Raw genomic sequence first — 22,966 nt, 5'->3', positions numbered from 1 at the left:
TAGGAAGAAAGCAGTATCTCTATATCGCAAACTCCCTGCACAATGCCAAGATTCTGCACTGGTGAGAAATTGCAGGATTTGGAAAATCTGCACTCTTATTTTTGTCTGCAGAGGATGTAATTTTAAACAAAACCTCTAGAACAATTTAAGAATGGCTAGCTCAGGGAACAAACTGGTTTCCCAAGTCAATTGTAGTAAGCAAAGCAGAGGGGAGAGGGGGAAGGATAATGAACAGACGGGTGCCTTGCGGACTAGCAATTAAGCTAAGAGATCCAAGAATCCATGAACCAGAGAGATGATGAAGCGGACGGTGCCAGCCATAAGGCTTTGCTAATTACTGTAGTCTAACATCCTCTATTTCTCCCAACCCAACACTCCTCATAATCTTACTGATTATAGCTTCGCTTAACATAGTCACAATAAAAATTTCATCCACTATTTAATTTCTATATTTCCAGAATGTTTAGCCCACTCATCATTAAAATGACCCTAAGACAGGGTGCACTATTTTAAAAATAGATGAATACAACATAACCAATTTAGTATTATATAGTAACAAAAGAAGCTGCCTTATACTGAGTCAGACTCAATAGTCCTTCTATCTCAATAATGCCTATACAAGCCTTTCTCAACCTTGGGTCCCCAAATGTTGGACTACAACTCCCATAATCCTTGACTGCTGGTCTTGCTAGCTAGGGATGATGGGAGCTGTAGTCCAACAACATATGGAGGACCAAAGGTTGAGAAAGGATGGTCTACACTGACTGGCAGCAGCTCTGAGATGCCATTAGAGACTGAATGTGGGATCATCCACATGCAAAGCAGTTACCCTACCCCTGAGCTATTACTCTCTCTTTAAAAATAAAGTAAGATTCTAGTGCTCATGGTTGTGAATAAAGGACTAAATTAAACTGGAACAAAGGAAGGAGTCTTACACTTTCTCAGATTCTAGTCCTTTTGGTTCTGAATTAAATAGGCAGTAGGTGACTGTCTTATAGTGAAGCAGTCTCATATTGAGTCAGACCACCAGTAATTCTAGCTCAGTATCATCTACACTGACTGGTAGTGGATCTCCAGGGATTCAGGCAGGGAGTCTCTCCCAGCCCAGCCTGGAGATGCAACCAGGGGCTGAATACAGGACTTTCTGCAAGCAAGGCAGATGCTTTACTACTGAGCTACGGTCCTTCCTCTACAAATTCTAATTCTCATAATTCAGAATTGAATATGAATTATGAGGCTCTTTAGTACCAGGCCAGACCATTGCTTCATCTAGCTCAGTACTGTTTACATGAACCGGTATTGTTGCAGAGGGGGCTCTCCCAGGCACTATCTGTAAATGCTGGAGATTGAATCTGGGACCCAAACCTCTGCCCAACATTCTTCACATCTCTAAAAACATAGCTTTGTTTAACTGTTCAGAATAATACTTTCATCCCCTGTAAGACTACCAAGGACAGATTTCAGCTATCATTCCCCCCCTAAATTCACAGAATGCTTAGCCTGTTCCAAACAGGAGTGAAAAACGTGAATGGCACTTGACTTATGGAGCTTCCATTCACAGCTTTCCATGACTTGCAAGCTTATTTGCTTGAAGATATTTTGAAGTGGTCGGTTCTTCCAGAATTGTGGGGGACACACCCACACACCCAAACCCTGTGCAAAAATGAAGAACTGTCAGCTTCAGAGATTGCTCACTTTCACATATCAAAGCTGAGAGCCTTGGCCTAATTCAGTACCCCTGTACATGCATCCTGGGTATACTTCCATGTTTCTGTGGCCTGATGCGTCTGTGTTCCCCCCTCTCTCTCTCTCTCTCTCTCACACACACACACACACACACACACACACACACACTGGTTTGTCTCTGCAGTTCATTAAGATAAGGAAGTTTCTGTAATAGGTGGCAAATTTGGGCTGCTACTGTCACTAAAAGATCATGGGTTTGAGGAAGTGATGGAGAACTTCATACCACTATGAACGCCCATACTATTTGGCCTGCCAGAACTCCCCATTTTGCAAGCCTGTTTTCCAAATATGTTAGGATGCAGCCTTATGCTAATTCAGGCCATTTGGTCCATGTAGCTTGATACATGGTAGTGGTTCTCAACCAAGTTTCAGGTAGGAGAAATTTCGCATCCCTGCCAGGAGATGTCAGGGATTGAACCTGGGATGTTCTGCATGCAAAGTAGATGATCTACCCACTGAGCTAATGGTCACATGACATCAGAGGAAGGACAGGAAAAGCCATTGCTTCAAACCCTCCTGAATTCAAGGCACAGCTGCAAAACAGCGTCCTTTGAATTCAGTGCTGCTTGAGTTTGGCAGCTCACCCTGTCGTGCTCCTTTCAGTAGGAATCAGATGCACATGGGCGCTCCCAACCGCTCCAGCGTACATCAGGCCATTTCCAAAATCAGCCCAGGAGGAAAAGGTACATAATTTAAGATGAAGAAAACAGAAAGGCACTAAGGATGCTTTCAATTCTTCATCTGGTCTGGTAAATTCTAGATTGGATTACTGCAATGTGGGGCTGCCCTTGAAGACAACTCAGAAACTTCAGTTGGTCCAAACTGCAGCACCCAGGTTACTGGCTGGGTTTCCATTTAGATCTCATATAACCCCTATTTTAAAACAGCTGCACTAGTTGAACTAGGCCCAGTTCAAAGTGCTCACACTGGTGGTTAAAATCTTAAATGAATCTGGGTCCAAACATCTTCTCAGGTGCTGAGATCAGCAGAGGGGCCCATTTCATGATTCCTCTGCCCTTGGAGGCTTGTGGGGTGGGGGTGGCCCAGGAGAGGGTCTTTTCTGTGGTGGCTTCTAAGCAGTGGAATTCCCTCCCCACATAATGTGCCTGGCACCTTCATTGCACAGCTTCCGGTTAATGCTGAAGATGCAACTCATTATTCTGGACTTTTGATACATGAGGTGTATGTTTCTAGGACCTGCCTTATTTTTTATGATTTTAAGCTGTTTAAAACTGTTTTTAATAACGTGGAGCTTGAACCCTCAACCTTAATGGTGGAGATGTCAGCAAAGAGCACAATGCCATTTCTCAACTGAAAGCTCCTGTCAATCAACGGCAGCAAAAGAAGGGGGGGTTCAAAATTACACTCGGGAAACTGTTGGGGTCTTTCAGACGTGCTCAACAATGCTACTAGCTTTGCTATTTGCCTATCGGCGGGGAGCGATTTAAGTTTCCCAACAGAATCGGCTTCAACAAGGCAACACAAATCTGCCCATGCGGTAATTAACGCCACAATCTGTTTATGACCTTTTGAATAAGCCATTCTTTTTGACAGCCAAAGCTGCTAAACGCATTAGCAAATATAATTTAAAAGTGGAGGGGGAGGGAGGGACGGGGAGGGCAGAAGAGAAGCTGGGATTAACTCTCTCATTGTTAAAAATTATTCAGGCAAGGAAGAATACATATCAAAAGGATTAAGGGGTGGGGCAGTGGAATAGCTGTGTTTGCTCACATTAATGGGAGGGGGTCGTTCTTTCACCTGCAGATTCATGCTGGACCACAGTTCAGTGGTAAGAGAGCATTGCTTGGCATGCAGAAGGTCCCAGGTCCAAATCACTGGGATCTCCAGGTAGGGCTGGGAAAGACTCTTTGCCTGAAGCACTGGAGAACCCCTGCCAGTCAGTGTAAAAGTAAAGGTAAAGGGGCCCCTGACCATTAGGTCGAGTCGCGGACAACTCTGGGGTTGCGGCACTCATCTCGCTTTATTGGCCGAGGGAGCCGGCGTACAGCTTCCGGGTCATGTGGCCAGCATGACTAAGCTGGCAAACCGGAGCAGCGCACGGAAATGCCGTTTACCTTCCTGCCAGAGTGGTACCTATTTATCTACTTGCACTTTGATGTGCATTCGAACTGCTAGGTTGGCAGGAGCAGGGACCGAGCAATGGGAGCTCACCCCATCACAGGGATTTGAACAGCCGACCTTCCGATCGGCAAGTCCTAGGCTCTGTGGTTTAACCCACAGCACCACCCGCATCCCGCCAGTCAATGTAGAGAGTTACAATTGCACTTGGGTCCTGCTTATGGGCCTCCCATAATGGGCACCTTGTTTGCCACTGTGAGAACAGGATGCTGGACTTGATGGGCCATGGCCCTGCTACAGTAGGGTCCTCTTATGAATCAAATAAATAAATAACTGGCAATTGGGGGGGGCAAGGTTGGGGTGCGGTGCTGAATTCTAGGCAGCCCCTGCTTCTCCGTAAGTGGGAGGCTGAGAGCATTGTTGCTTAGCTAATAAATCTCAGCTGTTTAGGCTGCTTGTCTTGGGAAACTTTTACAGCAGGGCTTAATTTTTATTGCTGGTGTTGCAAGTGGAACAACTCCCAGGATCGCAAAAATCAAACAAAAAACCACCTAACTCTCCCTTCCTTCCAGTGCACCTTTTCCCTGCATCAGCAACAAACCTAATCAAAGGCATGCTGAAGACAGATTGTCACTTTTCCAAAGAGAGAGAGAGAGTGTGTCAAAGAAGGTTTGGATGAAAGGTTGATACCCATAGTGCCCGCGCTCATTCCCTTTGGACAAGGTAGGCAGAGTCTGAATGAGCACCAAGGCAGAGCTTCTCATCATATTTCTCAAAAGTTTGCATCTGCTGCAAACGAGACATCTGTTTTACTGCTTCATTCTTGAGGTACTCTTCGAATTTATGGGGCTTGCAGTTTATCTTGTCAATGAACTAGCTCCAGTGTCAGAGGAGATGTACCTCTGAATAGAAGTTGCTGGGAATCACAGAGCTGTAGAGTTGGAAGGGTCCTGGGGTCATCTAGTCCAACCCCCAATGCAAGGAAGAAGTGGGGAGGGTTATTGCAAAACTTAGGGTGCTGGATTAGAAGGGCCACTCCTGTAACCCAGCTAGGTTCTTTTGATGCTCTCATATTATATTTTGCAATAGACCCTTCCCCCAATTGTCCTGAATCATTCAACCACAGACTTGGCTCTTTTAAGAGCGGAAGCTGTCAGCCTTTCCAAAACACTGCTGCTGATTTGCATGAAATCAGGCCTGTGGTTTCCCACTCAGCCTTGGCTTCTCCATCTGTAAAATGAATATAATAGGTGGTACTGATTTAGTCTCAGCCATAGGGTCACATAAAAACATCAGAAGAGCCCCACTGGATCATGTCATTGGCCCATCTAGTCCAGCATCCTGTTCCCACAGTGGACAACCAGATGCCCCAATGGGAAGCATCCACAAGCAAGACTTGAGCACAACAGCAACACTCCACTTCAGTTCTCCACTGCCAGGTATTGAGTAGTTGATTGCCCCTGGACATAAAGGCTCTGCTATCACAGTGAACCTCCATATGACCCATCTAGCCCAGCCTCCTGTTCTCACGGTGGCCAACCAGATACTCATTGTGGCAGCCTTTCTCAACCTGTGGGTCCCTGGATGTTGTTGAACTACAACTCCCATCACCCCTAGCTAGCAAGGCCAGAACTCAGGGATGATGGGAGTTGTAGTCCAACAACATCTGGGGACCCACAGGTTGAGAACAGCTGTGTTATGGGAAGCCTGCAAGCAGTAAGTGCATAAACAACTATACCCCTCCTGCGGTTTTCAGCAACTGCCAGAAGGCAATTAGAACTGGAAGAGGCCCAGCAAGGTGCAAAAAGGAGTAGGATCAGTGGGGCAAGGGGTGCAAATCCCATACAGAATACATGAAGCAGGATTAGATCTGAAACAGGAGGAGAAGGGAGAAAAATGGAAGGCAAGAAGCTGAACCAAGTCAGGGCAGGTTGGGCTTTCAAGCCCTTCAGTGGATTCTATACTGAACCAGCGGCTAAGATGAAGCAGGGAATGACCTTCCTTTTAGCAGCCAACTTTGGGACTTCAAAGCACAGCCAAACTGAGCAGGTTCCGTTTTGTGCATGAAAGAGAATTCCTGGCAGAAAGATAGCCTTGTGGGCCAAATGGGGGAAAGCCTGGCAGGCCAGGTTTGACCTGCAGACCAGAGGGCCCCCACAGGAGATCCCTCGGGTCTACACAGGAACAAGCAATTATTCAACCCAAATGTGCAGAGATCAGGGGGTGCAGCTGGTGGCCAGCGGGAGTTGTCATCCAATGGCATCTGGGCAGGTCAAGTCTGGGGATAGCCAATATAGATGACAGAACAGGTAATAAATACAATTTTCTCCCTGAAAATGTTGTGCAGTAATCCTAAAAAGCAAACTGACCCTTTGATTCTCTGCATGTGTATATTTTTAAAAAACAGCAGCAAGAGAGAGAGCCATCTGTTATGGGGAAGAGACACAGAGAGGGAGGGACCCACACTTCTGGTTAAACAAAATTTAAACAAGATGGAGGGATAATGTGTGTCTACTGCTAACATGCCATTATTTGCCAATTCCCATAAACACCCGCACACATAAAAAATGGAACGCATGTACACACACACCAATTTTCCCAGCTCTGGAAGTTCAAAAACAAGCCACCCACACTGAAACACAGTAAGCTCCATGGAGCACATACCTGGGTCTTGCACTTACTTTACTCTGGGAAAGCATCGTGGAGAGTGGAAGTGAAGTAGTAATAATGAAGAAGACTGACCTTGATGTGCTGGTGTGGGCTAAACAGGCTTGGAAAGGATGTGCCTACTAATGCTTCCAGGCATGCATATATATATATATATATATATATATATATATATATATATATATGCGTATATGTGTGTGTGTGTGTGTGTGTATGGATCCTTGTAAAGAACAGAGCAGTCATACCATGGGCCGTCACCAGAAATGACCACAAGAAGTCCTAAGGAGAGACATCTTTCATCAGAATGAAATATATGCAGTCTATGACAGAATCAGAAGACCTAACAAGAGCTGGAAGGTCTATCAGAGTCCTACATCCTCTGGCCAACCAGATGCCCCAATGAGAAACCCACAAGCAAGACCTGAGAAGAACAGCAGCAACTCTCCCCATTTGTGATTCCCAGCAAATGGCCTTCAGAGTCATTGACTGCCTCTCACAGTGGAAGGAGAACATAAGAGCTCTGCAGCTGGATCAGGCCAAAGGGGACCCATCTGGTCCAGCATCCTGTGACCAACAAGGCGTCCCAGTAGGAAATCCACAAGCAGGACCCCAAAACAACCGCTCTCTCCCTTTCTCCCATTTCCAACATGCTGTGTTCAGAAGCGTTGAGTACCTTCAGTTGTGGACACTGAGCATAGCCACTGTGGCTAGTAGCCATTGTGGTTAGTGGCCATTGTGGCTAGTAGCCATTGACAGGCATATTCTATTTATTTATTTATTCATTCATTCATTCATTCCCTACCTTTTTCCCTGCTGGGACTCAAGGCTGCTTGCATATAAAAATGAGAACTACTAAAGACATAGAAATATATATAAATTAAACGTTGTGAAAAGTAAAACTATACACACATATTACAGTAAAAACAGCACAGCACCTGCCCTTTCATTAAAAGCAGTCAGTTCCCAAAAGCCTGTTGGCACAAAGAGGTCTTCCCTGCTGGCCCTCTCCTCCTCCATGACTTTGTCCAATCCTCTTTTAAAGCCATCCAAAGTTGGTGGTCATCACTGCCTCCTGAGTTCCATAGTTTTGAAGTGCTTTCCTTTATCTATTCTGAATCATCCAGCATTCAGCTTCATATCTTCCAGGGCTGGGCACAATTTTAGACCATGAGTAGGCCAACTAAGGCCCGGGGGCCGGATCTGGCCCAATCGCCTTCTCAATCCAGTCCGTGGACAGTCCGGGAATCAGCGTGTTTTTACATGAGTAGAACGGGCGCTTTTATTTAAAATGCGTCTCTGGGTTATTTGTGGGGCATAGGAATTCGTTCATTATTTTTTTCCCCAAAATATAGTCCAGCCCCCCACAAGGTCTGAGGGACAGTGGACCGGCCCCCTGCTGAAAAAGTTTGCTGACCCCTGATTTAGACCTCAGAGACAGGAAAACATAGAACTGAATAGTTGGAAGGGACCCAAAGCAGTGCAGGAATCACTGCTAAAGAATCCCTCACAGATGCTTCTCTGACAGAAGGTGCAATCCTTGCAATGCACAAGAGAGGAAGCAGCCAGACACCTTTTTTAAAATAAACAGATAAACTGCTCTCCCCACTTCTGTCTCTGGTCCTGCCCATCACTGGCAAGCAGTCCCTTGTTGTCCACGAGAGAAATGAGGACCTTGGCTCAAAAAAGCTCCCACCCCCTGCTTTGATTAATTTTAAGTTTGCAGCACCAATCAGGACGACAGAAGAGCTTCCCTCCAGCTGAGCAAAGGTCCAGTGTTCATTTGCTTAATGGATTTTATCCAAGGCAGTGACCCGTTTTGTAAACTATCATAGATTGAATCATAGAACTGTGGAGTTGGAAGGGTCCCAAAGGGTCATCTAGTCCAGCCCCCTGCAATGCAGGAATCACAGCTAAATAATCTAAACAGCTAAACAATGACGGCTGCAGTCCACTTCCTGGTTCTTTGATTCGCTAGGAACTGGTACTCAGGGGAAGGCTCTAGGCTGCTTTCGCAGCTGGAGATAAAAGTAACAATAAAAGGAAGTAACACAGTTCTCTTTGGCCACTTTGCAATACAGTGGTACCTCGGGTTAAGTACTTAATTCGTTCCAGAGGTCCGTTCTTAACCTGAAACTGTTCTTAACCTGAAGCACCACTTTAGCTAATGGGGCCTCCGGCTGCCGCCGTGCCGCAGGAGCACAATTTCTGTTCTCATCCTGAAGCAAAGTTCTTAACCCGAGGTACTATTTCTGGGTTAGCAGAGTCTGTACCCTGAAGTGTATGTAACCTGAAGTGTATGTAACCCGAGGTACCACTGTAGATCCCTTGCCTAATCACCTGTGGGCTCCAACTCACCAGAGGTGACTGGCTTAATCGCAAGAATGCAAGGAGATTCTGAAAGCATGCCAAGCATCTGAAACAAACAAAGAAGCTAATCATAAACCCCGTTCTGTGGATTTTAAGTCATGGATGCAACCTTCTGCAGTGGTTTGGGGCTGCAAGGAGGGAAGAGGGTGAACGCAACGGGCAGCTGTGCTTTGGAGCTCTGCAGCTCGAATTCTTCAGTGGGAATTTGTCTGCGCACAAAGCAGTATCCAGGCAACGCAGAGTCCCAACCCCTCCAGGAAAAAAAATACAAGATCAGCATCCCAAAAGAGACAAGACACTTTCTGTTAGTGGCAGAGATGTGAATGAAATGAGATAATGCTGTCCTAGTTTTAATATATTTCTTAAAAACAAGAGGGTCTGTTTGCACATACAAAAATGCCTCAACGGTGTCAAGAAAACTCCTTCCAACTCAGCTGTTAATTTTTGGATCGTAAATTTCTAGTTGGGTCAATTTCAGTTTCCTACCTTTCCAGTCCTACGTCTGGTTCCTCCTCACAAAATCCATCAAGAACTCTAGATTTTCACATTTAAAGCTCCTCAAATGACTCTATTGCCCTATTGGGGAACCTATGGCTCTCCAGCCTAACCTACCTCACAGGGTTGTTGTGGGGATTAAATGAGCCATGTACACTACCTTGCATTGCTTGGAGAAAAAGGTGGGATAGAAATGCAATTAATAGTAAGAATGCTTAGAATAAGTTGGAGGGGCCCAGAATGTGCCGAGACACCTTGTTCTCTGACTGTATGTCTTTTGCATCTGCTTGTGGTTAGAAGATCTTAAGGTTGTAGTACTAAGTTTGATAACTGCCCACTCCTGATCTAGCACAGCATGTCAGAAACTGAGCTGGGAAACATGATGCTCTGGGTTCAAATCTCGCCTCAGGTAGGCAAGTTCCACAGACTCATCTCTCAAAACCACTCTCAGTCTTATCTCTTAACACCCCCACCCCCCATAAAAAAATCTGCAAGTTATATTAGTTATGCTACGGATCTCATGGTAAGGGCTAGTAAAACAAAGTGCTGATTTCCATAGAAATTCTATCATCAGTGTGTTAATCAAGCTCGTCAATATTTTTATCTGGAAATAAACTGCAGGTTAGCACACAGATCAGTACAACCAGCACCAGGTTGTTTTTCAGTTAAAAAAAAAACAAAAACGCAGAGCATCCAAGCTAAATAAAAGATCTGTCCCATGTACATAGGCCGGTCACTGGACTGAACAACTCTTACTAAACAGAATTTCAGAGTTTTGTAGGGGTTCTTGTAAGGGCATCCAGTCCAGCCTTGTGCTTGAGACAGGTATGGCATCCCCAACAGATGCTTTCTGGCTTGTGCTTGAAGACTTTAAAAAGGTAAAGGACTCTTGACAGTTAAGTCCAGTCGCGAACGACTCTGGGGTTGCAGTGCTCATCTCGCTTTACTGGCCGAAGGAGCCGTTTGTCTGCAGACTTATGGTAAGGCAAAATGAGACCCTCCATCAAAATTCTCTTATCATTCAGAAGCCAGTCCCAATGACCAACCAAAATCTGCCCTCCTGTAACTTAAGTCCCATGGCACCTTGGGGCAGCAGAGAGCAAGCACTTTCCCCTGTTCTATGGGGCAGCCTTTCAGGTATTGCAGGAGAGCAATAGTCAAGTAACAAATTGATTAGACTGGTGAAAGTTTGCATGCATATATATGCAGAAAAGAGTATAGGCTGATTCTAGATAAATACTGCACACTTTCCCTTTTGTTGTGTGTGTGTGTGTGTGTGTGTGAGAGAGAGAGAGAGAGAGAGAGAGAGAGAGAGAGCCCTTGTATCTTTAACACAAGTGCTTAAAAATAATAGTTGTTTTCAAACAAAACGGCTGCCCAATTAATTGAACTCACTTGAGTCGGTCATCAGATTTACTTAACTTTGCATTTCCATTCACAAAGTTTCGTATAACTTTGGGGTTCCTTGCCCCGTTTCATAGTTCCCTTATTTATTTATTTATTTATTGCTTTCTTACTCCAAGAACATAAGACATTTTAAAGACGGTGTTTACACCAAAGACTCCTCAGACGTCAGGAGGCTGCACCCCACTTCATTCACCCATGGCTTCCTTCCCACTCCCACACAACTGTCTGTCCTTGGAAGGGTAATGTCCACAGTGTAGCATTGGCTGAGCCAAACAGCACTCCTGCCTCACTCCCCCCCCCCGCCCCCAGCTCTCCTCTATACCTTCTGGGGCTTTAACCAGGGGACATTTCAAAAACAAGTCATTTCAAAAAGAAGTGTCCCCAAGGGTGGGAACTAAGCCTGGTAGCAGTCAAGACACATAAATAGGATGAGCCCTTAAAAGGGGTGTGTGTGTGTGTGTGTGTCAGCATTTGGGTTGCTTTCAATTAATTCCCTCTCAGAGCAAACCCCTTGGCATCAATGGACACAAGTTAGTCATGTTCATTCATTGCAAGGGATCTACTACGAGCTATAACTGAGACGCACAACCTTTTATTCCCAGCTACGAGACAGCCCACTGAGGTGTGATTGCCACACCACACGAGTCCCCGGACAACTGCCCTCCACGCTGGGGATCTCCCACCTTTCTTCTCCCCACCCGTCGAGGGTCGAACCCTCCCGGCTGCCCAATCCCGAGGGGGTTTCGTCTTTCGCTCACCTGGGACATCTGGGGCCGGAAATTGATGTCTTTGAGGTCGATAGACCCAGGCGAGAGGTTGTGGAGCAGCTGGCAGAGGAGGACGCCGTCGCGGAGAGCTTGGGCCAGCTCAAAGACCACGGCCGAGGGCCAAACCACGCGGTGGTTGGCCGGCAGGACCTTGCAGTCGATCAGCCAGCGCCCGCACTGCCGCCACTCCTCCATGGCGCCGGACAGAGAGAGCGCAAAAAAGAACCGCAGCGGCAGGCCTGCGAAAGGAGAAGACGGGACAGGCGCTTCGTCTCCGCTACTCCCAGCGCCTTGGCCGGGACGCCGCCTTGGCCATGGGGCAGCGCTGCTCCAAGGAGCCGCCCCGGAGGGGCTTCAGAGCCGGGAGTCCGGCCAGGGTGCGCCTCCCGTGGCTCGCATGCTCTGCTCCGGCGCCTTGGGAATAAGGGCCGAGCCCTCGCGGCTCTCCGGGATGGCTGGCTGCCTCCTGCTCTGGGGCAGGAAGCTGATCCGGCCGCCTTCCAAGCCTGGAACCGGGCAGCGTGTTCTTCTCCGGAATCGGGAGCTCCAGGCTCCTCCGCTTCGCTTCCTTCCTTCGCCGTCCAGGGAACAAAGAGTGCTTCGCGGAGCGCACCTCTTGCACTCGCCTCGCCTGCCTCTTTTGTGGAGAGGCGCTGCCCGGCTCTCGGCTCGCTCCGGCCACGGCTCCTCCTACTCCTGCCGCCGGGGGAGGGCGCAGCGGAGACGGCGGGGCCAAGCGCGACTCCTCCTTCCTGCTTGCCTTCGCTGCCTCTCTCCCAGGGTTGCTTTCTCCTTCTCCTCCGCAGGCAAGAACTTTTCCCGGATGAGATAGATGGGGCGGCGTCCGGTTCTCTCTCCTGCCTGGCGGCGCGTTCCAATTTTGGCCCCGACGGCGGAGAGAGGCACCCTTTGCAGGCTCGCCCGGGGAATACAGTGAGGGAAAGGAACCCCTTTTTTGTAAACTTCCAGGGGGACCTTTTCCCTTCCTGGCTAACGTGTCTCGGATCGGCTAGCGCTTTGAGGATCCGGGTTGACTGTCTAGGGACGCGCGCCTGAGCGCTTTCAGATTTTTGCTACTCTCTCCCGTTTCCAGAGCACAGCTTTCATTTCCTTCCTCTTTCTTTCAACAATTTTTTTAAAAAAGTAGTTACAAATGTAAGAACCATAAAAATGTAAAAATGCATGCTTTTGGATTAAATACTGAAACTGAATATGTATCGAGTTTCTTACGGTTCTCAAAACAGGTAAGTTATATCAAAATGTGGTTAGGGAAATAGCTTAACCGGACACACTGCCAAATAAACTGAGAATGAAGCGTAGGCAGAGCAAGAAGGACAACTTTATTCCTGTGTGGGTTGACTTTGTAGTGTAGGAGCTTTTCGGAAAACGAACAGTCTCCACCAGCGGAATACAGTACAGTACGGTCTGGCAGGTATGACTATGACGCCTTCACACGCACCTCATGCCGTACCAATAAAAGAAAGGAAGAGAAAGACATAACAACATTTTTCTTTCTTTCTTAAATACTCGCTCATTTTCTTCCAGGGTATAAACACGGCGGTAAGTGCCCAACCTGGCTCCAGCCCCATGGGAATCCACTTGCACGCTCGTGCTTGTTTCTCCCCCAGCACAGAGGGAGGAGGAACTGCATCCTGATCGCTCCTCCTTTCCAGCTGCATCCTCCCTGCTTGTGATTCCCGGAAATGATATTCAGAGGAGAAATATACTCAGAGTCTCAAAGTGATTTCATGCTCTTTATTCAGCTCATAGTGGTGAGGAGGAATGAATGAATGAATGTCCCCTCAAAGTATCTGCTTGATATACATTACTTACACAATGGGCTGCACATGATTGGCTAATTCCGGAATTCTACTGTAAGCCAATCAAGTTGTGGATTCACTTCTATCTGGAGCATGATTGGGTGGTTCCTGCCAACCAATCATACTGCTGCATTGTTCTAGGACCAATCAGACTGCTGCCTTTTGGATCCTATTGTTCTAGGACCAATCAGACTGCTGCAGTTTGGATCCTATTCAACTCAGTACATAACACCCCTCCCCTTTAAGTTCCAGTCCTGCCCGGGAGGTCGCATTCATAGTCCTCGAGGTACGCCGGCGGCCTACGTGTGCGTTGCGGCCTGTGGTGTTCCCTGGTCCGGGGTTCAGGTTCTGGCTCGTGTTCCAAGGATGCTGGCTGTGATGGGCCTGTTTGGTCTGGCGCAACCGGCTCGCTCAGTCGTGGTTCTGGTTCCGGTGTCCTTTCGGCCTCACGGGTCCTCTCTGTATTTACTGCTTCTGCCTCTCCTGCTGGCCCCTCCTGCTCTATGGGCCTCACTGCCCCTCTGTTCCCTTGGGACTCCTCTGACCTTTCCTCCTCCTGGTTTTCTCCCAGGAATCGTCGCCGTATCTGGTCGCAGTGGCGGCGCCAGCATTGCCCCCCATCTGTTAGCACCTCGTACGACACGGGGCCAGTGACCCTGGTGACTGTGGCGGGTACCCATGCAGGGCCTGCCCCAAAATTCTTTGTGTACACTGGGTCCTGGGCCTCGAAGGTCCGGGGGTTCCTACCTTCCCCCACCACTACCTCATCCTGAGCTCTATCGGGGTGAAGGCGGTCCAATCTGATTGCAAGGCGCCAACCCATTAGTAGTTCAGCGGGGCTCCGGCCAGTCGTTGAGCTGGGGGTGCTGTGCTGTGCTAGGAGGAATGTGGCAAGGCGGTACTCCCAATCCCCTTGTGTCATGCGGCGAAGGGTGTCCTTGGTGGTCTGCACCATGCGTTCTGCTTGGCCATTGGTGGCAGGGTGGAATGGCGCCGAACGGATGTGGCGGATGGCGTTCTGCGCTGTGAAGGTTTTGAATTCTCCTGACGTAAATGCGGTCCCGTTGTCTGAGACGAGAGTGTCAGGGAGCCCGTGGGTTGCAAACAGCCTGCGTAGTACCCGGATGGCTGCGGATGTAGAAGTGGACGGTACCAGTGCGACTTCCAGCCATTTGGTGTAGGAGTCCACCACTATGAAGAATGTTTTCCCCTGAAAGGGGCCAGCAAAGTCCACATGCAGGCGTGACCATGGTGCTCGGGCGGACTCCCAGGACTGGACTGGGGCCCTTGGGGGATCGGGGCAGGATTCTTGGCAGGCCTGGCAGTGTTTGACCCAGGCCTCTATCTCTCCGTCGACCCCCGGCCACCACACATAACTCCTGGCAAGGGCCTTCATTCTTACTACCCCTGGGTGTGTCTCGTGTAGGGCTGTGAGGACCCTTTTGCAGAGGGGCTGGGAAACAACGACCCTGCTTCCCCATAACAGGCACCCCTTGTGGGCCGACAGTTCATGTTTGCGGGTTGTGTAGCCAGCGAATTCTGGCCCAGGGCTGCTGCTGGGCCATCCCCTCCACACCCAGTCCAGGACCCGGAAGATGACCCTATCTTTCTTGGAATGGTGTGCAACTTCTTGTGCCTGAATGGGGCGGTCAGGAAGCAGCTCCAGGCTCATAACCTCTTGTGCAGGTGCTGGGTCGGAGCCTGTTTCCGGTAGTGGTAGCCTGCTGAGGGCGTCCGCATGGCCCATCGCCTTCCCCGGGCGGTGAATCAGTGCATACTGGTAGCTGGCAAGGAAAATTGACCACCTGAGGACGCGAGGAGACAGCACTTGGGGGGTCTGCTTTTCGGGGGCAAACAAGCCAAGCAACAGCTTGTGGTCAGTCACCACGGTGAAGGGCCGCCCGTACAAGAAATCATGGAATTTTTTTACTCCCTTCACGATTGCCAGCCCCTCCTTGTCTATTTGCGAGTAGTTCCGCTCAGTTGCGTTGAGTGTCTGGGAAAAGTATGCTACCGGTACCTCTCTTCCATCCGGGAGTTGGTGTCCCAGGACAGCGCCAATGCCATAGGGCGAGGCGTCGCATGCTAGCACCACCGGCAACCTCTCGTCGAAGTGTGCCAAGACCGAGTTTGAGACAAGCAAGTCCTTGACTGCCTGGAATGCAGCCTCCTGGCGCTGGCCCCACACCCAAGGGGCCCGCTTGTCCAGGAGTCTGTGTAGGGGCTCCGCTACCGCCGCCTTGTGGGGAAGGAAGGAATGGTAAAAGTTCAATAGTCCCAAGAAGGCCTGAAGTTCAGTCTTGCTCTTGGGCGCTGGGGCATCACAAATGGCCCGTACCTTGTCCCCAGTTGGGTGGACCCCTTCTGCGTCCACCATAAATCCCAGAAAGTCCACCTGAGGCACTCCTAGTAAACATTTTTCCCGCTTCACCTTGAGACCCGCCGTCTGGAAACGGTGCAGAATGGTGCGGAGGCGGTCCTGAAACTCCTCTGGTGTGGGCCCGGCTATCAACACATCATCGAAGAAGGGGGTGACGCCAGGAATCCCTTTAAGGAGCGAGTCCATTAGATTCTGGAATATGCCTGGTGCCACACTGACACCGAATTGCAGCCGCTTTACCCTGAACGCTCCTCTGTGCGTCACAATCGTCTGTGCCTCTGCTGTGGCCTCATCTACTGGCAGCTGTTGATATGCTTGGGCCAAGTCCAGCTTGCCCAAAATTTTCGACCCAGCCAGGGTGGCAAGGACATGGCTGACCACTGGCACTGGGTATGCATGGGCCGTGAGGGCCTTGTTTATGGTACATTTGTAGTCTGCGCAGATGCGGACCGAACCATTAGGCTTGACGGGTGTGACGATTGGGGTTTCCCAGGGGGCATTAGGCACCGGCTCCAGCACTCCTTGCTCCACGAGTCGGTCCAATTCCTTGTCTATACGGGGTTTCAGGGCGAACAGGACCCAGTGGGCCTTGAGCCTGACCGGTCGTACTGCGGGGTCAAGCTGTAGAGCAATGGGGGGCCCGTATACTGTCCCAATTTCCCATCAAAAACCCCCGGAAATTCCTTGCATATGGCGTCCACGTCCACTTGTAAGCTCGTGTGGTTCACCCCGGTGATGGCTAGCCCCAGTGGTCCAAACCATGCCAATCCCAGTAAGCTAATGTAGGGGCCCTTGACCACAAGCAAGTCCAGTTGCCGCGTCCGCCCTCGGTATTGCACCCTGAAGGTCCCCACCCCCCCTTTGGGGACCTTACATTTCTGGAAGTCCCGGAGGGTGAATGGGGCCGGCCTGAGTTTGGGACCCCCAGTAGGACACAGTTTCCTTAAGGTCCTTGCCGAGATTATGGATAGAGTTGAACCCGTGTCAAGCTCCATGCGGCATGAGGCCCCCTCTATCTGTACCTCTACATAAATTTTCTCTACGTTGGGGTGGGGCAACTGGTATACCTGGAAGTCCGTGAGCTCCATCGAGTTGCCTTGGTGTGTTGGGCCCCGGGACCTGGGGCTCTTGGATTGGTCATCTGATGCCTGGCGTCGGGTGGGCCGAACCCGACACACCCGGGCGATGTGTCCCAATTTTCTGCACTGCCTGCACTCTGCACTGCGGAAACGGCAGGTCCTCCTCTCGTGACTTTCCCCGCAGCTTGTGCAGTTCCCTCCTTCTCGTCGAGGCAGCTGTGGTATGTGGGCTGCTTGAGTGCACTGCTGTACTCGGTGCACCTCCTCCTTGTCAGATCCTGAGTCGTCGGTGAGGTCTTTGTGGTGGACCCTCGGTTGGGATGGCAGGCTCAGCCGTGCCTCTTGCGTCGACCTCTCGGCAGCTTCCGTTGCCAGGGCCTCCTCCAGAGCAACCTGGAACGTTAGGTCCTTCTTAGCGTAGAGGCGTCGTTGCAGCTTCTCATCCTTCAGGCCACCGACAAGGCGGTCACAAAGCATGTTCTCTAGCTCTGAGAAGTTGCAGAACTGGGCGGCTTGGCGGAGAGAGGTCACAAACCCAGTTATGGTTTCCCCATGGGCTTGCCGCTTTGCGTAGAAGGCATTTCGACGAGCCACCACTGAGGACTGCGGCGAAAAGTGCCCCTTCAGCTGTTCCATTATTGTTTTGTATGGAACAGTAGCGACGTCTTCAGGTGCAAGGAGAGCCCGGGCGATTTCAAACGTCTCCTCTCTGCAGATGCTGAAGAATATTGCCCTCTTCTTGGCGTCTTCTTCATCGGTGACCCCTTTGGCTTCTAGGAGGAAAGTGAAACGGGAGGCGTACGCTTCCCAGTCTCCAGATGCTGGGTTGAACGGCAAGAAGCTGCTGTTGGTTGCCATTCTGAGTTCCTTGTGTCCCGGAGCTGAAGCCTGGATACACGGTGCGAGGCAGCGGTGCGGCAGGTGGCGGTGCTGCGGTGCTGTGTGTGGCAGTCAGCTCAGCGGGATCCCACCTTCGTCGCCAGTGAAATATACTCAGAGTCGCAAAGTGATTTCATGCTCTTTATTCAGCTCATAGTGGTGAGGAGGAATGAATGAATGAATGTCCCCTCAAAGTATCTGCTTTATATACATTATTTACACAATGGGCTGCACATGATTGGCTAATTCCGGAATTCTACTGTAAGCCAATCAAGTTGTGGATTCACTTCTATCTGGAGCATGATTGGGTGGTTCCTGCCAACCAATCATACTGCTGCATTGTTCTAGGACCAATCAGACTGCTGCCTTTTGGATCCTATTGTTCTAGGACCAATCAGACTGCTGCCTTTTGGATCCTATTGTTCTAGGACCAATCAGACTGCTGCAGTTTGGATCCTATTCAACTCAGTACATAACAAGAGGCATACTGCCTCCAACTGTGAAAGCAAAACAAAGCCATCGTGGCTAGTGGCCATTGGCAGCCTTACCCTCCACAAATTCATCTAAGCCCCTTTTAAAGTCATCCGGGTTGGTGACCATCACTACAACTTAAACTTCACCTCCATCTCTCCCTCCACACACCATCACCTGACAAGGAGTTGCAGAGGTTATCACAAATACTAAAAGAGCATCCCACTGGTGTGCTCAAACCTGAATATTGCTTCTCCAGTGGCATAAATTCCCCATGAAATGCTCCTGGGTGCTGTGAGGCTGCTTGGCACTCCTCTCACTTTGCCTCCTTCTAGTCAGGTCACTCCACTACTCCTGTGCATCTGCCTGGTTCACTCAGTCCCCTTCCAGAGGTGTAGAATTATGCACCTGCAGGAGAGACTTCCCACTGAGTCTCTGCATGAGTGTCTGCTCTTCTAGGCAACTTTCTTCCAGTCATGAGGCACCCCTAGATCAGCAATCCTGATGGTGTGTGAACTGCAATTCTTACTTGGCATGCTCTGACAGTATGTCTCCAGTTTTAATTCATGAAAGGAGATTGCTTTTGCTCTCTTTGTAACTAAGAATGTTTCCAGCCCTTTACCCTCCCAGTCAGTTTTCCCTTTTGTGTCCCATCTCTATAGATTGTGACTATGTTTTATCACCTATAGCTCTATGTGCCAGGACCCCTTTGGAGCGGAAAAACAACAGATTTCTTATTGTTGTTATGGGCATTGCTGGTCTGATACATCTAGTTACTTTAAATGAATTCAAATCTCCAGAGCCTGAAGAGTTGCAACCAGGGCTACTAAAGAAGCTTGCAGATGTAATCTCAGAACCCCTGTCTATAATATTTGACAATTATTGGAGAACAGGTGGAATCCCTGCAGACTGGAGGTGGGCAGATGTTGCCCTCATCTTCAAAAAGGAGGGGGGGAAGTCCCAGGTAACTACCAACCGGTGAGCTTGACATCATTACCAGGAAAGGTCCTAGAATAGGTAATTCAACAGTCTGTCTGGGAGTACTTAGAAAAGGATGCTGTGATTATTAAGACCCAGCATGAGTTTATCAAAAACTAGTTATGCCAGATGCATCTCTTTTTATATATATAGAGAGAGAGTTACAAGCTTGGTGGATCAGGGGGATGCTGTGGATGTAGTGTATCTTGATATCAGCAAGGCTTTTGACAAAGGCCCCCATAATATTCTTGTGGAGAAGCTGGTAAAATGTGGGCTGGACAACGTGGTAATTAGGTGGATTTGTGCCACAGAGTTATGTCCTGGACCCATTGTTGTTCAACATCTTTATAAATGATTTGGATGAAGGAATTGAGGGGATGTTCATCCAATTTGCAGATTGTACGAAACAGGGAGGGGTAACCAATACCGCTGAAGACACAACTGGGATTCAATATGACCTTAACAGATTGGAGAACTGGGCCCAAACTAACAAAATGAATTTCTACAGTGACAAATGTAAGGTTCTACCATTAGGCAGGAAAAACCAGCTGCACCAATATAAGATTGGTACTTGTGTAAAGGACTTAGGGGTCTTAGTAGACCACAAGCTTAACATGAGTCAACAATGTGATGCAGCAGGAAAAAACCTCACAAATGCTATTCTAGGCTGCATCAACAAAAGTATAGTGTGCTGATCAAGGGAAGTAAAAATACCTCTCTATTCTGCTTTGGTCAGACCACACCTGGAGTACTATATCCAGTTCTGGGTGCCACGATTTAAGGAGGATATTGACAAGAAGAAGAAGAAGAGTTTGGCTTTGATATCCCGCCTTTCACTCCCTTTAAGGAGTCTCAAAGCGGCTAACATTCTCCTTTCCCTTCCTCCCCCACAACAAACACTCTGTGAGGTGAGTGGGGCTGAGAGACTTCAAAGAAGTGTGACTGGCCCAAGGTCACCCAGCAGCTGCATGTGGAGGAGCGGAGACGCGAACCCGGTTCCCCAGATTACGAGACTACCGCTCTTAACCACTACACCACACTGGCTCAGTGACAAGCTGGAACATGTGCAGAGGAGGCAACCAAAATGATGAAGGGTCTGGAAACCAAGCCTTATGAGGACTGGTTGAGGGAACCGGGTATGCTTAGGCTGGTAAAGAGGAGACTGAGAGAAGATGTGATAGCTGCCTTCAAATATATAAAAGGCTGTCACATGGAAGACAGAGCAAGCTTGTTTTCTCCTGCTCTGAAGGATATGACATGAACAAATGGATTCAAGTTGGGGGGTTTTTAAGCAGAGGTTGGATGGTCACCTATCATGGATGCTTTAGTTGAGATTCCTGCATTGCAAGGGGTTGGACTAGATGACCCTTGGGGTTACCTCCAACTCTACAATTCTATTATTATAGGAACAATTATTGCTACAGCTGCATTTTCCTGGTTCTGCCTTGAAAAGGGATGTTTGCAGCTTTTCAGACCCTGCCAATTGATTTGGCATATTTGTGTTCACATACAGGTAAGGAAGCAAGCTGTGAATAACTCCCTGCTGTGCTGTAGACATAATGACTGTTTATAAAAAGCTTTCTAAAGCAACTGGATGAGACTCTGGCAAAGTCTCTCTCTCTCTCTCTCTCTCTCTCTCTCTCTCTCTCTCTCTCGTCCAAACTCAGGCTGCATTGGCACCAGCAGCCTCAACATATTGATTTCCTCTCAAGATTGTCTCAAGTCTTTCCCTGATGTATCTTCCAGCATCACATTAAAGAGAGACCAACAAGCTATTCCCATGAGCGAATTCACAAAATGCTGTGGGAATCCCTACCCCCAGGTGTTCAGATTCTCAGGTTCAGGGGCCAGATGCAACCCTCCAGGCCTTGTTTTCTGGCTCTCAAGAATCTCCCCAGACCACAACTTTTACTGGCCCCATTCTTGCCTACACCTGGAAATGTGATCCTGCCGTTTGCTTGCTTGAATGTAAGATATGAAGAAGAGTCCTGCTGAATCAAGCCAGTGGCTATCTAGTCCAGCTTCCTGTTCTCACAGTGGCCAGCCTGATGCCCATTATGGGAAACCTGCAAGCAAGCATTATGGGAAACCTGCAAGAGCTCTTTCCCCTTCTGTGGTTACCAGCAACTGGGATTCAGGAGCTGTGGAGGCAGAGCATAATTATGATAGTTAGTAGCTGTTGATAATGGAAGCTGTGGGATGGATGGAAGACAGAGAGAAGTGGGTAGGTGTTCAGAATGTTCTGAAATTTGCATGGTTGAAATGTAGATTCCTGTGCAAATATAAGTTCCACCTGCTTTTCCTTCTCACACCTCCCACCATTACCAAACTCCTGAAGGTACACAACTGTGGCATTTGGATTATTATTATTATTACCAGGGCATTTTTTCCAAGAAGAACTTGCCAGAACTCAGTCCCAGCACCTTTCAGGTGGGTTCCAGCACCTCTCAGGTGAGTGCCATTGTCATTCTAAAAGAAAGAGGGAGGGAAAATAGCACTGATTATTATTATATATTATTTATTAGACTTCTTAACTACTTGTTACCCAAAGGTCTCCAAGCAATGTACAGCATGTTTAAAGCATAAATAATAATGCATTATATGATATAAATAACTCCCATAACCTACACAAAGCTTTTATACCACCAGCGCTTTTTTTTCTGGCAGAAAACTCTGTTCTCGCACCTCTCAGGTGCATGCCATTGCCATTATAAGAGAATAAGGGAGGCATTCATGGTGAGTTCCAGCAACTCTTTTTCTAGAAAAATAGCACTGGGTTCCACACTGTTGCTGCGGTTGCTGTTGTTGTTTTATTTAATTTGTTAGTCACTTTACCTTGGCCAGGCCAACCCAAAGTGACTTACAACCAAACAAACAGATGGCAATAAACCACACAGAGGTACATTAAAACCAAATGGAAAAATAAATACATTTTAAAATCCTGCATACTTTAAAAAGGTTATAGTTAAATGCCAAAGGCCTGGTTATAGAGGAAAGCTTTTGCCTGGTGCCTAATGATATATAAGTTGCCAGGTGAGCCTCCCTGAGAGAACCACCATAGAAAAGACCCTTTCCTGTGTTGCCACCCTGTGGACCTCTCACAGAGGAGGCATACGAAGAAGGGCCTCAAATGATGGTTTCAGGGTCCAGGTCACTTCATATGGGGAGAGGCAATCTTTGAGGTATTGCAATCCTGAGCTGTTTAATGCTTTATAGGTCAAAACCAGCTTTAAATAGCCATAGCTTCTCCCCCCCAATAATTCTGGGAGCTATAATTGGTTAATGGTGCCGAGAGTTGCTAGGACACCCCTCTAGGACACCATGGGAGCCAGCATGGTGTAGTGGTTAAGAGCGGTGGACTCGTAATCTGGTGAACCGGGTTTGCTTCCCCACTCCTCCACATGCAGCTGCTGGGTGACCTTGGGCCAGTCACACTTCTCTGAAGTCTCTCAGCCTCACTCACCTCACATAGTGTTTGTTGTGGGGGAGGAAGGGAAAGGAGATTGTTAGCCGCTTTGAGACTCCTTAAGGGGAGTGAAAGGCAGGATATTGTGTCCAAACTCCTCCTCCTCCTCCTCCTCCTCTTCTATTCCCCTCTCAGAGCTACAATTCCCTGAGTTCTCTAGGAAGAGCGATTTGATTGTTCAACTACTTTGGAATTGTAGAACTGGGAGGAGATGGGGGGGGACTGTCTCCTAACAACTCTTAGCACGCTCAATAAACCACACTCCAGAATTATTTGGGAGAAGCCACTTTGTCTTTAATGAATTGTAGCAGACTTTGCCAAGCTGGTGTTTCCAGATGTTTTGGACTTCAAATCCTATTGGCCTC

General features: G+C 48.5%; 1 protein-coding gene across 10 annotated transcripts in view; it reads right to left on the bottom strand.

Annotated features, from left to right (window-relative positions):
• The window catches only part of VAV2 (vav guanine nucleotide exchange factor 2), a 152,907-nt gene extending 140,620 nt beyond the window's left edge, over positions 1–12,287 (bottom strand). For 2 of the 10 annotated variants that reach the window (XM_083596325.1, XM_083596332.1), the window contains exon 1: positions 11,520–12,285. In XM_083596325.1, coding sequence (XP_083452451.1) covers positions 11,520–11,723 — 204 coding nt within the window. In that variant the 5' untranslated portion in view covers positions 11,724–12,285. Of the gene's footprint in view, positions 1–11,519 lie in introns of all 10 variants that reach the window. The other 8 variants (XM_083596328.1, XM_083596333.1, XM_083596331.1 and 5 more) reach the window with 7 other exon arrangements.
• Positions 12,288–22,966: the final 10,679 nt, after the last annotated feature.

Source organism: Podarcis filfolensis (assembly GCF_964270895.1).
Source record: "Podarcis filfolensis genome assembly, chromosome: Z".
In the NCBI taxonomy this organism is placed as follows: Eukaryota; Metazoa; Chordata; class Lepidosauria; order Squamata; family Lacertidae; genus Podarcis; species Podarcis filfolensis.
Note: the sequence above shows the minus strand (reverse complement) of the source record. Positions and strands in the feature narration are given on the sequence as shown.